At 43.8% G+C, this 15,480-nt stretch overlaps 2 protein-coding genes across 15 annotated transcripts in view; one reads left to right on the top strand and one right to left on the bottom strand.

Moving 5' to 3' along the window:
• Positions 1-14,098, top strand: part of dachs (unconventional myosin-IXb-like dachs) — an 80,876-nt gene extending 66,778 nt beyond the window's left edge. For 6 of the 7 annotated variants that reach the window (XM_022799817.2, XM_022799823.2, XM_022799819.2 and 3 more), the window contains 7 exons: positions 8,536-8,799; positions 8,964-9,151; positions 9,365-9,531; positions 9,701-9,875; positions 10,138-10,297; positions 10,570-11,417; positions 11,718-14,098. In XM_022799817.2, the coding sequence (XP_022655552.1) occupies positions 8,536-8,799; positions 8,964-9,151; positions 9,365-9,531; positions 9,701-9,875; positions 10,138-10,297; positions 10,570-11,417; positions 11,718-13,532 (3,617 nt within the window). In that variant the 3' untranslated portion in view covers positions 13,533-14,098. Of the gene's footprint in view, positions 1-4,394; positions 4,774-8,535; positions 8,800-8,963; positions 9,152-9,364; positions 9,532-9,700; positions 9,876-10,137; positions 10,298-10,569; positions 11,418-11,717 lie in introns of those variants that run through there. The other variant, XM_022799827.2, reaches the window with a different exon arrangement.
• LOC147756865 (uncharacterized) overlaps positions 1-14,404 on the bottom strand; it is a 77,062-nt gene extending 62,658 nt beyond the window's left edge. For 4 of the 8 annotated variants that reach the window (XR_015323842.1, XR_015323841.1, XR_015323843.1 and 1 more), the window contains exon 1: positions 14,262-14,404. The gene's annotated coding sequence lies outside the window, so the exon portion shown is untranslated. Of the gene's footprint in view, positions 1-1,575; positions 1,803-14,261 lie in introns of those variants that run through there. The other 4 variants (XM_086983810.1, XM_086983805.1, XM_086983802.1 and 1 more) reach the window with 3 other exon arrangements.
• Between the last annotated feature and the right edge of the window lie 1,076 nt (positions 14,405-15,480).

A 15,480-nucleotide genomic window follows, 5' to 3' on the forward strand; every position in this document is an offset into this window, starting at 1 on the left:
AATCGTGGGAAAATGAAGTGAAACGTGTCCACCGGCGCTGAATCGCCCGCGACGATTGTCGCTGCTTTGTCGTGTTGACCTATTGTTCCCCCCGCCTAACACAGATGAATTAGACAGCGGTTTTACGTAGCCAGACAACATTAACGCGGAAGCTCTAAGCGTAAGTGCGATAATATGGCAGCTCAGAAACAACATTGTTCCTCACTATACGTCACAATCTCTACGATGTATTTCTATTCTAGATAAACACACAACATGTCGTTGAGTTGGTTGACCCGCACCAGCGATTGTGGGTGTTTGGCGCCTCGCAGCTGCTGTTCCAACTTTTGTACTATCATGTGAATAATACAATGCTTTTGAACGGTGTCCCTGAAGCGACCTCCGCCACTTCAGCTCGTGTCCCACACCATCATCATCATTAGCGACTAGACAGAGTGACTTTACAATACTGTCGTTGATCCGCGAGTAGGCTTCATTTCTATACAAAGTCGTTCTCAGAATTTTTTCCATGGCGTATTTTACTTTGTTGTTACTATTTCGTGCACTAAGCTACTGCCATTTTTACTATATCTGGCTGTGAGCGACACAGTGATGATTTTTAGATGTTCATACTCTGACCATGATACCGTTGTCTGTTTGTGGCACAAACAGAGCGCCGATCACCTTGTCCATTCGTTGTCAACTGATCGCGACGACAGCAGCATGGTCGCGGAGATAGACGCGAAGGCAAGGCGCGATGACTGTGCGTTTCCCTGTCAGCCTATTGATCTCGACGTTTGCCGATGTCTCCAAATATCTAAATATTCGGCAAGCGGACCAGGGGAACGGGACAAAGCGAACAAACGGACTGTTCTTCGCTGAGACGACGACGGTGACGCTTCTGTTTTCTTGGACGGCCTTCTGAAGCTGGTCCTGAATTTCCTAGACGAATTTAGCCTCCTAGCTTAACTCACGGGCAACAGCAGCATGGTCTTAGCTGGTCACCGTGGGCGTCACGTTACAAGTGGCGGTAGCGGCCTCTCGGGGGTATTTTACGTTGAGGTCGTGAAAAGGTGGAAGAACTCACCGATCACTATGTAAAATGGCAGTTTCAAGTCTGTGCAGAACGGCGAACAGTTGGCGTGGGGTACCGAACGATATACCGCTGCTGATAGCCCCGGTACAAGTGACTGCGCAGTTAACAACACAAGCTGTATTTTTTTTTACTTTATTGTTATTTTTTTGACTTTAATGGATTTTACTAGACGATGAGAGGGATGAGATGACATGTACATTACACCTATTTGCATAGCTGTCGTTTCAAGGATCAATGTATAAAAATGGTGAGTGCTACTTTGCTTGTCTAGTAAAATAACATCGACTTTAAAATTTGCTGTTAAGTTCTATCAAATTTCCGCATTTTTCTAGATGCACACGAACCATAAATTCAGTGCGCTCTGAGTCACTGCATTTTTTCCAAATTTTAAAGTTAGCCTAATTAAAAAAAAAATAGGCCGGATGAGTCAGCTAAGTATTTTTTTGCATTTCATAGAACTTCTGGTGAACCGTCAAGAAGAAAAATAGCTGTTGACCTACCTGACTGGGCCGAAAATAGTTATAACGCATCGTTTTTTTCTAGTAGTAATAACAACCTTTCCTGTAAAGAGGACTGCCTCGTCTTAGCTGAATGATTTTACTGGCTTTTAATTTTTTTTTTTATCTTTTGTTCTTTAAACTTTCACTGGCCCATATAACCCTATCTTATTTTGTATTCGTTAAGAAAGTACAAGTGTTGGACCATTATTTAGGTTCGATGCACATGCACATTAGCTAAGAGGGCCTTGCTTCGAGAAGAAGAATAACAGCGAAAATTATTTTAAAAAAATTGCGTGTTCACCTGTTATTTGGTGTCTTGCACGAAATCCGTTGCAGGAACTATGTCAGCCATCTGTTTCGTTCCTTAGTTCGTCCGTTTCTCTCGCCTCTGGCGCCGAGGCTACCACAAAAGCAAGTGCATCGTCGTTTGCTCTAATACATTATAAGGTTTCATCGTCCCTGAAGCATCGGCGCGCCACGGCATGTGCGAACCATCTGTCCCGCTACATTAGCCTAATCTAGCGCTATTCCTACGGCTGCTGCTGTTGTTTTTCATCGCTGCCGTCGCATTAGCGACAGGTAATGGTCGCAACATTTACAAGTGGCTATGCGTTTGTTGTAGCTCTCACTTGTCGATGACAAAATAAAGAGCAGGCTCCCAGACGCCCCATCTCTGATTGCTTCTCAAGGACTATGGAAACGTCGCGACTCCAATCTCGACCCTGTGGTGATGCTAGTGCCTATATTGCTGGTGAGAGTTACGATAATGACAGCTCTGATGATCCAGATCCATTAGGCGTTATTTGGCGCTGCTTTCCCTTTTCTCTCTGTATCTGTCATGCCCGCTGTATCCTGTTTATGATGCTAAACTGTTGCTGACCTTACGCTCGATTGCCTCTTGTTATATTCATAGTAGTGTTTTGTTATCGTAGTAGCAATATACATATCGGACTTTTGCAAGATCATTACCTTAAAGGAACGCTAGTTTCTTTCAGTTCTACGTGCTACGTGCTCAGTGGTTTTTAGTGGTTACTCTTACAAGTAGGCCTTATATTTGCGATCTAATGATTGAAGTTTCGTAAAATTCATGCTTTAGTCACAGCCTTACTTTTAAATACTATTTTATGGATCAGACAGAAATGATTAGACTAAATTGGCGGCAGACAGGGCAGGAGCAGTCATGATTTATAAGCGTTATTACGTGGCGGTTATAAGGGGTCGTAATATCTTAGGCAGTTCCATGTTGTCATGGTGATCCAAAGCGGGAGCGGTAACTGTAGTCTGCGTATACCTACTACCATCGTCAAGTGCAGACTGGTTAAAGAGACGCGCATGTGCCCGATACGAAGCCACGAAGATTTATTTCTGTTTCCACTTGGAGCCATTAATGTGTTATTGTTGTTGTGAAGTTATCTGCAGAACTACCCCCAATCCATCTTACTTGTTGCCTGTGGTATGCTCTTCTGCCGCCGCACGGCGGACGTCATAGCCGATGGTCGGCTGTGACGTCCGCCGGCAATGATACTGCTGGTAGCTAAAAGAGAACTTCAATGCTTCAAACTGAAGGCTGACGTACACTGGCACCACCCTCATGACTATTGTTTAACACTGTCTTGAACTGAATCTTGAAGCCTCTATAGTCAGCTACTCCGTGAGGGTCCCTTGCGCGATATGCTAAGGTGCCGTTGTTACCGGCGATTGCCGGTGGTGGCGTGTTGGTTTCTATCGAGGTTCTGGCAGGCGTTCGGGCAGCTTTCGCGCAACAATTTCGTTTTCTTAACGCGGCCGTTGCTGGTAAGAACAAGAGATAGTGATTAAGGACTACTGGCCGCGTCGAGTCGCGCTAGTACCTTCATTTACTGGCCTTAGCTCAGTCTCAATCGTAATCGCCGGATGTGGACGCACGTGCATGGCGTGCTCCCGGGCTCAGAGCCATTCTCGTCTCTTACCGTAAACTACAGCAACTCCGGCGATTTTAACTTCTCCGGCTCCGTCTGTTTTAGCTTCTTCCGTCGGCAAACGCGTCGAGGTAGATCCAGTTCGTAGCCTTAGCTAGCTAAGTAGATGGCGGAGCGCTCGATGCTTCTTAGCTAGCTAGTCTTAGCGAGGAACTCTAAGTCCAGTTGGGCTTTAGCCACAGAGCGTCATGCAGCTTCTGCTTGGTTAAAAGCAGAATTACGGCTCTTAAGCAGCATAAGCACTAGAAATGGCAAAAAAACACGTCTATCGCTTGCCATTTTTTTTTTATATAAACGTCATGTAAATGTTTCCTTGTCTCGTCTACAAAACGTACGTATCGTAATGAAGTCATGTCTTTGGCTACCACTACACTACAAATCAGTGTTCTGTGATTGTTGTGATTAACTTCCAAACATTTGGTGACTACGTATGTTTGCAGTGCAAAACAGTGACAATCTATTCAAGCGAACACCGTCTGTCATCCTAGTCACCTCGCATTGGCCTCTATAACAGCTTGTCTCGCCTAAGTTTTTGTCATCATTAAACCGGCAGTTCATTCAACATTCTTTTTACTGAGATAACGCAGGCTGGCTGGCTAGTTGGATCTAAATCGGACAAAGATCCTTCGATCGTAATTGTTGGCTCTAGAGGTCCGTTGTATTTGGCCTTGGAAGACGACGCATCGAAATAAACGAACAGTCCCTCATACAAAAGACTTTGTCGTGGCGTGTAGAGACTGGAAGGATTTAGGGAGAGGGGGACCGTACAGTTGGGCAGGGCCGAGAGTGGCTGTATTAGCCGCTGCAGCGCGTAACGCACGAACGGAGCCCTACGAGGGCTAACCAAGGCCGGCGAACAATATGCAGGCGAGCCGATGGCGCGCGGAAGCTGATGTGGCCAGCTCCAGCGGCAACAGTTCATTTGAAGCCTGGCCAGCCAGGAGGTATAGTGCTCCTCCAGGAGGTTTCTCTCTCGACCAATCGTCATCGACGGTGTTTTGTGTCACTTGTATACCGACGACGCGTGCACTGCACGTTAGTCGTGACCTGGATAGAGAATGTTATGAGTCGGCACCAAACCAATGTGCTTTGACTGTCACACACGAACCATACACGGATATGTGCTCCCTTGAACTGTTACAGATGAGTGCTCCCCATACGGGAACTCAGCGAAGGCATTCTCTTATCCCGAGTGCGTCCAGTTCATCTTTTGCTACGATAAGAAAACTCTATAGGGAGTGTACGTATTGACCCGTATTAAATTAACGTGCTTCAAGTATTAGTATGTGCATCTATGGGTTTTTTGGGTGTGATTCATGCACTAACACTGATGATTATTGATGAACGCGAATACATAAGGCTCTTTGCCTTACGAAGCAGGGATACATTGGAAACAACTGAATAAAGCTTTTGTTACGCGCCTGTCTAGTTATATTAATCAGCAAGATTAGCGTTATCTGTTGCTTAGTAAAGCTATTTTTAAACCAAATAATAAGCTCTATCGATTGCCAGTCATTACCACTGCACGTTTTGCGATCGAGGTCCTCATCCAAAAAAAACTGACTCTAAAAGGCGTTTAGAGGGTTGTCTATGATTAATCTTTTTCGAAAAACCATTTCCTCTGCCGCGTGTCAAATAGAGTTTCCGTCTCTTTTATTGCTTCGTCTATTATTTTAACATATCAATAGTTATTCTTCTATTTACTAATATGGCACGTTCTTTTGCATAGCTGGCAGGTAATACGAAAGGTTACATTGTAACCTTTCCTCAACAGCATTTTTCATTTAGCACCACTCATTATAACGAACGCTCGAAACGTCGAGTCCGTTAACTAGTTCAGGTACTCTTTGATCTATTGTATTATATCGGTCCTGCGTGAAATTATGTCAGGCACAATAATTTCTGCTTTTCTCGCTGATCGATGCAGGCTTTAGAGATGAGTTAACAGTAGCTTTCAACGTTCGTTCAGTGCTGCGTGGTAATTTTGTTTTGATTAAATATGCACCGTTATAGCTAAATCGTGTGTTCTCGCCCGTCAGTCTAGAACCATCCGTAGCATTGTACTGTTAATAGTTGTTCTTTAATTTAACAACAGAATGAATCACTTCAATGAAAATCCGCAGCTCAGAAAGCTGATAACATATACAGAAGACAAATCTCAATGCTGCTGTAATATTGCCTAGCGAACGCGGCACTATAGTTCACGACCAACGGAATCCGTTGGTAGAAAAACCCTGTGTAGTCTCGTTTTTGGCTCTCCTGAAAACTAACCCCGATCGTACACATGTGTACTTTTCTGTTGTGCCAGCGTCTTCTGCTCATATTCTTCGGCACCGGGCTCGCCCGATATTACTCTGCCTTCTTCGTGCTACCTATTTGGACCCACTGGGGTCGTCCAAAGCAAAGATCCTCCTTCTTCGGGAAAGGCCTATAGCAACTGGAGTTGGATTATTCTGTTCGACCATACGGCTTTAGCTGTTGTTAACCATTCGCTCAACTCTTCTTCCGAGAACTGTGGTAGCTTCCCAGTCTTCAGCTACCTCTTTTCATAGCAGAAGAAGCAGAAGTTGTGGCTACAGCTTCGGAAGCAATAGCAGCCGTTGAAGAAAGGGTCGGCAAAACCCGATTTGGGATACATGCACTTCTGTTCAAAACGTACGATGGTTTCTTCGATTATTACGCCTGCTGCTAATACGGCCACTTCTGCTGCCGGTTCTGCTTGGGCTTCTGTCGAGCTGTGATGTTTCATCGCTCTATTTGTTCGCCCTATCGCCATATTACGTCTGAAGTGATAACAGGGAACAAACTAGTGAATCATCTAAGGTACAAATCGGTACCAGAACCATCGGTATAGTTTGGCCCCTAACGTTGTGGTCTGTTTCAATGATGGCTGTTAGATGATGGCTACGCTCAGTCGAAACGTATTGAACCAGAAAGGATTCTGTTGCCGGCAACGGAAATGCCGCTTCGAATGTCAGTGCAGTTGTGTAAAATAAGTTCCTCGTAACTGTAGTCGGAGCTCAATTCATCAAAGTAGATTGTTTCTATAACTTAATTCGGCTAACTGGCTGAGCATGGACTGAGAGTAGATGATGTCGTGTGGTGATTAGTCTGTGTGGTGACATTCCTCTCACAAAGAAGATGCTCTGGTCTCCATGTAAAAACCGTCAGAGCGGATGCGGGTCTCCATCCTGTTCCAGTATTATCTTAGTTCCAGCGAAAGACATTACGAACATATAGAACATTATGAATAAAAATTGTAAAAAGCGTATTTAATAGAAAGTTTATCTTTCGCTATAGGCAAGACATACCTTGAAAAGAATATCTTCGCCAGCTGTTGTTTTTAGTGATTTACGATACGGGTCTCATACTGCTGTTGTTGCTATAATCGTCTACTTTACACGCACTTCTTTGTTTTCCATGGACATTTCATAATTTGCCGCCAACATGTACGATATTTGCGCCATTGGTTCGTAGTAAAATTGAACGTTCGCATTAAGACGACGGCACACAGGGTGAGCATAGCTCCGGGTAGCTGCAGCAAAACGCTGGACGTGTCATGAAGAAGACTTTTTGGAAATTTACTTTCCTTCTCTGTCTCTCCCTTCTCTCTCTCTCTCTCTCTCTCGGTTCTGCCGTTGTGTGTACATCGACGCCGCAACGAATCAGAAAAATTTTTCTTTCGTTTATGTAGCAACGGCGATCTCTCTACATAACTTGCTCGCTTCGAGAGGATGAGCTGACAAATGGCAATCGCTTTGTCGTTCTGTTGCGACGTCTTGTGGAGCATCTTTTGGGCCAGAATTTGTTGTCTATTTGGCCAACAAGGTAGCTCTGGATGTAGAGCAGTTCTGGGAATGAACCGTAGACCGATAATTTCCATACTGATCACGTATAGAAACACTGCAGTAATTACTACTGGATTATACGACTTTGGCCAAAGAAAGCTCAAAGCTTTCAATGAACTAGACAAAGTCACCATCCAATATTATTTCTAATATAATAGTAAAGATAGTGAGTCTGATAAAGTTTGCTCACTAGCAATTACATCGAGATTATTATCCGTTTGGACGGCCAGGGTTTGTCAACTCTCGCTAAATATAACAGTGATCAAAGCAGACCTACTATATATTACAATAGCCGCATGCTCATGCGCGTAACGGATCTGTGCGAGGATGCCATTAATAATTATTTCTAGTACAGAAGAAAGCAGTGCGTAACCAGCAATGATTTTTACTTTGTTGGCAGTTTTGCCGGCAACGACCCACGCTGACCGCTTGCTCTGACATCGAGGATCGATGGGCGTACATTTATTTGTGTTAGTAGTGATAACACAAGATGTACCATAATTATGCATACAGTCGCACAAAAAAAACAAATGACCGTTGAAGGTTCCCACTCGGCTTCAAACATGCTGCATTCGAAAGAAAGCGTTTGCCATCATAACGATAAAGCGTTTTGACATCGAAGCAAATCTGTAGATAAGACTTCTTCAGATTTAAAGAGTGCGTCGAAGAACGAGCGTTAGTATAACGCCAGTATGATTAAGAATCCACATCTGGGCCGGGTAAAGTTGTTAGTGGTAGATTGCTGGCCTTGACGGCTATCTACATCTAAGCGGACCCCAGTTTTAGGCTAACGTTTAATTCCAATCGATATCTGAATCTGAAACACTTTGTTCATCTGTCATATTATAGTATGCTTGATTTTGTTAGACAAAAGCATATGAACGCATAAAGAAGCTACTTGTTCGAGAGACTCAGCGCGTCATAAGGAGATATAGTGCTGATTGCTCTGTATTTAGTGTTGATGCTAAAATTAGCATAGTCTGGCCTAGTAAAGGTATCGCCGAGTGATGGTTATTTCATATCGCTCCTGCTTTTGTGCCACTATACCCATACATCACCGCAACTTAAAGAAAAACCTAATGAGGACACTCGGTCGAAATAAAGAACATTTTTCTTCTCTATATTAACTAGTATTTATTATTCTTTAATTACAGATGCATCCTCACAAAATGAGGCGGCGCACTATCAGCAGCGACTCAAATCGATCTCATCGGAACTTGTTACCCTGCGGAAAAGAGTGTCGGTGGCATTGCCCGAAGACAATTCACCACCGCCGCCGTTCCCGCTCAACAGCAATAACAATAACCCACTCCATACCAACAAGAACCTTTACAACGAAAGTAACAACCATAGAATCAATCACATCGGTAATCATGGCTCGGCAGCCCCTTCAGCAACATGTACCTATGAGAACATTGGTGAGTGACTTTTACCTACTTAATACACAGATGCGAAGGAGATAAGCAACGGGAAAAAATGCGAGGGATTCTCAAATACGCGCAATTCTTGGTGGAAATGAAACGAAACGAGATATATACATATATATATTAAAGCGGTCTTTTTAACTTGAAACTTTCTGTAGTGTACCGGCAATGCGTATTAAAGCCATTAACGTCATCACTCAAACCACTGGCTCCTGTTGCCGGAGATCCGCCATCACCTCCGCGAACGCATAAGGAAGTGCACGACCTCATTCACACCAACGGACCTCTAACTGAAGACTCGGTCCTTCGAACATTACATGAGAGATTCCACGATGGCATATATTTTGTGAGTGCCACATGCAATCGCTAACTTTTCATATAATAGATTAACCAACAATATTATTGTTGGTTTATCTATTATAGTCATTATAGAATTGTTATGATGTCGGCCATTTGGATTCAATGGTTGGTGAACAAAGCTTGCATCTCCGTACGAAATTGCTTATATAGTAACAATAATGTGTTGCTTTACTATTTCATGCGATGATCGTTTACTCAGACGAGCATCGGCCCCGTTCTACTTGCCGTCAATCCATATCATGAACCAAAAAACGATCTTACCCTGACCTCCGTCGGAGGGACCAACTGTCCAGAACTGCTCAAGGTCGTTAAGAGGGCAGTACGACAGCAACGTGAGACCGGATGCTCGCAAACAATTTTTCTCAGGTACATAGTGACACAAAACTTTAACCGAAAGTGGAACAATTTCAAATAGTCTTATAGGTGTTTTCTGTTCAATCGATGAATATGATCATGTCGTCGGTATATTGGTAACATTGTTTTGATTTGTTTTTTTTTTTGTTTTTGTTTTATCATATGTTACTAATTGTGGCAGTGGTGAGAGTGGCAGTGGCAAGACGTTTGCTTCAATGGTTCTTTTGCGTCAGTTATTCAACGTCGCGGGTGGAGGCCCCGAAACCGATTCATTTAAGCATCTCGCGGCGGCCTTCACCGTGCTGCGCTCTTTGGGAACAGCGAAGACCACATCGAACAGTCAATCTAGCCGAATCGTAAGTGATCCATTTTATAAAAGAGCCTTAGTTATTTGTGTTTATAAAAGGGAACATTACTTTCTATAGGTATATAGGGACTAATGTGGAGTCAGGAGGACCGTACACGAAAAAAGCCTCATACATTCCTTAAATACACCTCCACTAAAGTACTAAGTTTACGGCAGATGCATTCAAAAGCTTATTAATCATTTGGGTAGGTTTAAGATTGAATCGGTCTACTACTGAGGGAGCCACTGACTAATTCCGTCCTGCGTTTCAGGGCTACTTTATTGAAGTTCAGGCGACAGATGGCGTATTATACCGAACAAAGATCCGCGGTTTTATGCTCGACCAGAGCCGCGTGGTTCGTCAGTCCCTCAATGAAAAGAACTATCACATCTTCTATCAGCTGCTTGCAGGCTTGTCACCCGAAGACAAGGGTTAGTATAACACTGATACTTTGTAGTGTCGGTGTTCAAAGGGATCTATTTGTAAAGATTCCTCTGAACGTTTTTCGTTGAGCAATCGAGAAAAAAGGAAACGGCCTATGTGTCTGTCACGGGTTGTGCGAAATTCAAGGCAGACCTGTGTGACGTACGGAACCAGCAAAATGAATGTATAATTATCAAGTATCGCTATTAAGTACTATCAAGGAATATGAGAAATTAGCACATCCTGAGCAACTTAATTAACTACCGTTTGATAATTACAGAGAAATTACACCTTAAAAACCATTCGGTGACAACACTGAACTACTTGAATCGAGCGGACACCCAGTGCGACACTCAGCTCGATGCTGAGCGTTTCCGAAACTGGCGGTCCAGCCTGGCGTTGCTTGGCTTTCAGCCAATGGATGTCCTCAGGGTCCTAGCAGCTGTGCTTCTTCTTGGCAATATCCAATTCGTCGACAAACACGACAGTGTGGATCAGGTAGATGTCGAAGATGGTAACATCATTAAGTCAGTTGCATTGTTATTGGGCACTTCATCCCCCGCACTTCATTCCGCACTTACGAGACGGACCACGATACTTCGGGGGAAAGCAACCCTAACTGCCTGCGACCTAGCAACGGCTGTGAGTAATCGAGATGCCCTCGCGAAGGCTCTTTACTGCCGAACGGTAGAAATGGTTCTTCGAAAAGCGAACAGCCTGAAAGGTGCCGGTTCGACGTCTGGTACCCTCAGCTCAGATAGCAACGAGTCGGTGCATCAGCAGCATTTGGACGTCAGTAACGTTCAACATGGCTCACTCCACCAGAGTTCGACACTCAATTCGACTGGCTCCAAAAGTCACAAGTCGATGAGCGTTCTGAATTCAGCTGTGAAGCAAGCAAACGACGGCTTCATCGGGATCTTTGATATGTTTGGGTTTGAGAACAACTCAACGGAGAATCGACTAGAACAGCTATGTATCAATTTGTGCGCTGAAACAATGCAAAATTTCTACAACCTTCACGTTTTTAAAAGTTCACTGGATGCTTGCACGGAAGAAGGCGTGAACTGTGACTTCGATATGGAGTATGCTAATAACATGCCTTGCATCGATCTCATTTCGCATTTGGTAAGTGGCCGATAGCCTTAATGAAGGTAGAGGAATTGGTTAATTATACTAACAGACTGACTTGAAGTAGAACCTAGTCGTTGTTGCTTTAAGATACAATACTTTAGTCTCTTTGCGGAGCTGCGTAAATTTTTCCAACTCTTGAAAAGCTTCACACTGCCCAAAATAGTTTACATTATTATAACATCGTCACCATGACTGTCTACCCCATGTTTTATCGTATTTACACTCTTCAATTGTTCATGCTGCAATATGCAAAATGATTTAGTTTTTCTTCTTTTTCTACTGGCGAACTCACAGCGAACGGGCATAATGAGTATGTGCAACGTCGAATGCTCAGTTCATGGAAGCCCAGACAGCTTCGTTGAAAACCTTACGGCAAGACACAAAAACAATCCGATCTTCTTCCGGCCATCGACGCCACACGAAGCCATGTCTACGACGAAGTTTGTTGTTCGTCATTACGTCGGAAATGTAACGTACGACGCTGCCGAGTTTTTGGATTGCAATCGGGACGAGATCGTTGACGATTTGCTCTGTCTTTTCCACAAAAACTCGTGTACGTTCCCATTTGTCTCAAATCTATTCGGTGCCGAGATGAAGATTCTCTATTCCCATAACAATATGGCTAGTGGAGCTAAGTTTCGAATTTGCTCACCTTCACCGTCGGCGTGGACAAACTTTGATGAAAATCGTGCTGAGCCGATCTCGACCATAACACAAGATTTCCTCACGAGGGTTGACAAGCTTTGGAGAAAACTGATTTCAGCGAAACCGCATTTCATTCGCTGTATTAAGAGCAACGACCACGGACAGCCTAGACAGACGGAACGAACATGCGTCATGAAACAGTTACGAGTTCTACAGGTTCTTGAGACCGTTAATCTTATGGCATGTGGCTATGCACATCGTATGCGATTCCGGGAGTTCAACAATCGTTACTATCTACTAGCGCCATTCAAATTACTGAAGCGGAAAGAGGAAACGATCTTTCTCGATAGCCAAGAAATTCTAGAGCATTTTACCGCGGCACTCCAAAACGTAAAGCTCTCGAACGCCGTAGTAAGTTGGACTCGAGGCAAAAAGCACATCTTCCTTAGTGAGCATGCCCGCCAGCTGTTAGAAAGATTCCGGGATCAACGACGTTATTCGGCTGCTCTCCTGATACAAACAGCTTATCGGTCATATGTTCATGACAAAAAGGAGCGTAAAAGACATCAGCAGCACCAACAACAGACGATCATGCAAAATCGAACCAAACCAATACCAAAGGCTCGCGGATCGACGGAGTGCTCCAAGTCGATGGTAAACGGAGGTTGTACGTCGGCGTTTGATGCTGTCAGTGGCCACCATAGCTGGACGGGCTCACTACGACGTCAACCAAATCCCAATACAACAGCGCGATTCGGAGCTGTAAGCCAAGCATCCCGTTATCTTAACACATCTCAGACGACCATCTCGCGCAGCCTGAATCAATCCATTGCAGGTTGCCACCCCTCAAACCTGAGCGTGACTGGACGAAATAACGTGAATTTGGATATGTCTATGCGAAGCTGTTTCACTCAGTTACCATCCCATCAGCCGCAGCAACTCATCACGTCAGCACGAACTGCCACTTTGACTAAGACGGGCACAGTATCGAAGTTGAGTGGTGGACGACCTCGACCACAGCCAATAGCTGGAACCCCTCCTCCAGAAACAGGCGACCAGCGTTGCGATCCACGTGTCGTTCTGCAAACATGCGCAATGTATGGTCTTGACAGTGACTGTCCGCCTCCTATACCGCCGAGTCGCTCGTACACGGTGACCGGCAACGCAAAGTTAAGCTATCCTCAAGAACGAGTCATGCGAATCGATTATCCCGATAATCCGAACGATGGGCACAGATCGGGCGCAAAAATTCTCAAAGGCGACACAGTTATGGTTCTGGGCTCATCTACGCACAAGGGCCATTTACGAGTGGAATGCCGTGGCCACGTATTCCATGTACCCCACCAACTGCTTGAGCTACGACCGAAGATTCCTCAGGTTCAGCCGGTTAATATTCGCTCAAGGCACCATCATCAACCATCCGGACCCAACAGCCTCATTAATGCGACCCTTGTCTCGAATTGACGACGTACGATGCGCGCTATAGCCTTGATATATATGTATCGCTTTCTAGCATGTGTGTTGTATTAGTAACAGCAACGATTCGTAGAGCAATTGTTATGGACAGTAGACAAAGGACGAATTACTACAAAGAGTTAGTTAAGGGTTGTGCGTTAGATAAGCAGTGTCTGCTGTTGATTGAACAGAATACGATCACGAAACGTGTTGGTGACTAAGACAGCGTGTCGAGTTTTAACGAATGATTTAGTGGAACTCAGATTTTGTAGACCAATCCCTTAGCGCGTGCATGACTGTTGCAGGGGCCATCTGTCATATCGTCAATTTTCAATTGAGGCACCGTCCAATCAAGCAACAAAACGTGTTCGTTACCGATAAAGCAAATGTAAATATGTGTACACTTTGTAAATATGGTTACCTATAAAGAATCCTCTTTAACGAGAGGGATTATATCATAAAAATTTGAAAAAAAAAAACACGATTGCTTAGTGCTGGTGCAATACGGAGTATTTGTGAATATGCCAATTTTCAAAAACAAAATAGTTCGACAATAAAAATACGTCTGCATTCTCTTTAATTTTGTTCTCTTTAAGTGATATTATTTGGTGTGATTTCATTTAATCAAAAAAAATATTATACAGTTAGGGTAATTTGCGAAATAACGTTCACGTTTAAATGTTATATTTGAAATGGTTCAATATAGACAGAAGTAAGAAAACACTTGAAATTAGATACCTTGCTGCCCTTTATAAAGTATCCTCGATAATCTTGAAAGAATCACTGCGGACCTAACGGTTAGGTCGTTCATGTGGAAACGCCTGTCGATGAATGCTCAGCGGGGCAACGCGGCCGCCGCCGTAGGCGCGACGTTCGTGTACAATGACTATCCTCTGCTCTAAGTGAGGGCGAAAGGTGCTGATTATATGACAAATAGAAACCACACATGTGCGGTTCAATGGTCCAGTAAGACTGGCATTGGCTCACAATCGAGTACATCCTTACACTACGTCCTCCATTTTCTCATATCAAGCAACTCAAGAAATTCTTTACCGGAGTCATTCCGGTAGCGCAATTCTTCCCCGATGACAACCACTGGCCATTGTAAATACGCCGTTGGGTGCCGGGACACTATTTTCGTACCAGAGAAAAGTCGTTCTACTTCCTGTTAACTTTTAAGTTCCGAACCGGTAGATTCGTTGAGGGAATTCGTTGATTTCAGACCTAAATGAGCTCATTAAATATTTCAGCTTATTGACCGTCGTACACGTTTGTGCAAGATATAAGTACTACCAACGAAAACCAATTGCCAGGTTTATTCGTGTGTGGCATCATAGACTGTATTGGATGTGACCATCGTTTCTAAACGTCATTTTTTCCAAAGCAAACAAACCATCTTTAAGGACTCTTAGATATGTTTGCCAAAGTGACCTCAATTTTGCGCAACCACAGTCTTTATAGTTTCAGTTTTCACTATAGTGATTTACCCCGTAGATGTGCTTCATTGTTTACAAAAACAGATCCTCAAACATTGTAATATTTTTAATAGAATCAAAAATTACGCTGACAGCTCCGACCAGATCGCTGGTTTCCATATTGAAAGCTTTCAAATAGCGATGCTTTAATAAAGAATAGCTCCCCAAAACGAAGAGCAAGTGGTCCCAGGTGAAGCTTGGAACTTAGCTTTATCTTTGAAGCTTATTAGCTACTGATCATAAAGGCGACTTTTATGATCAGCTAAGCGTTCGATAAGGTAAACCGTCTCTCTTCTTACACTTCGCTGTATTTTTGCTTTCTATCCTCTCGTACCCCAAGTAGATTTTCATCTTGTGGACATATTGCACTGCGATGCGATGCGCTACAACTTGCCTCGACGACTCAGTAGATCAACTTTACGTCACTGAGTCGTATATCAAAAATATGATATTTCACATAATAGCAGATGGTTTTGTCGTCA

This window comes from Varroa destructor, unplaced genomic scaffold (genome assembly GCF_002443255.2).
Source record: "Varroa destructor unplaced genomic scaffold, Vdes_3.0 BEIS01000003.1, whole genome shotgun sequence".
In the NCBI taxonomy this organism is placed as follows: Eukaryota; Metazoa; Arthropoda; class Arachnida; order Mesostigmata; family Varroidae; genus Varroa; species Varroa destructor.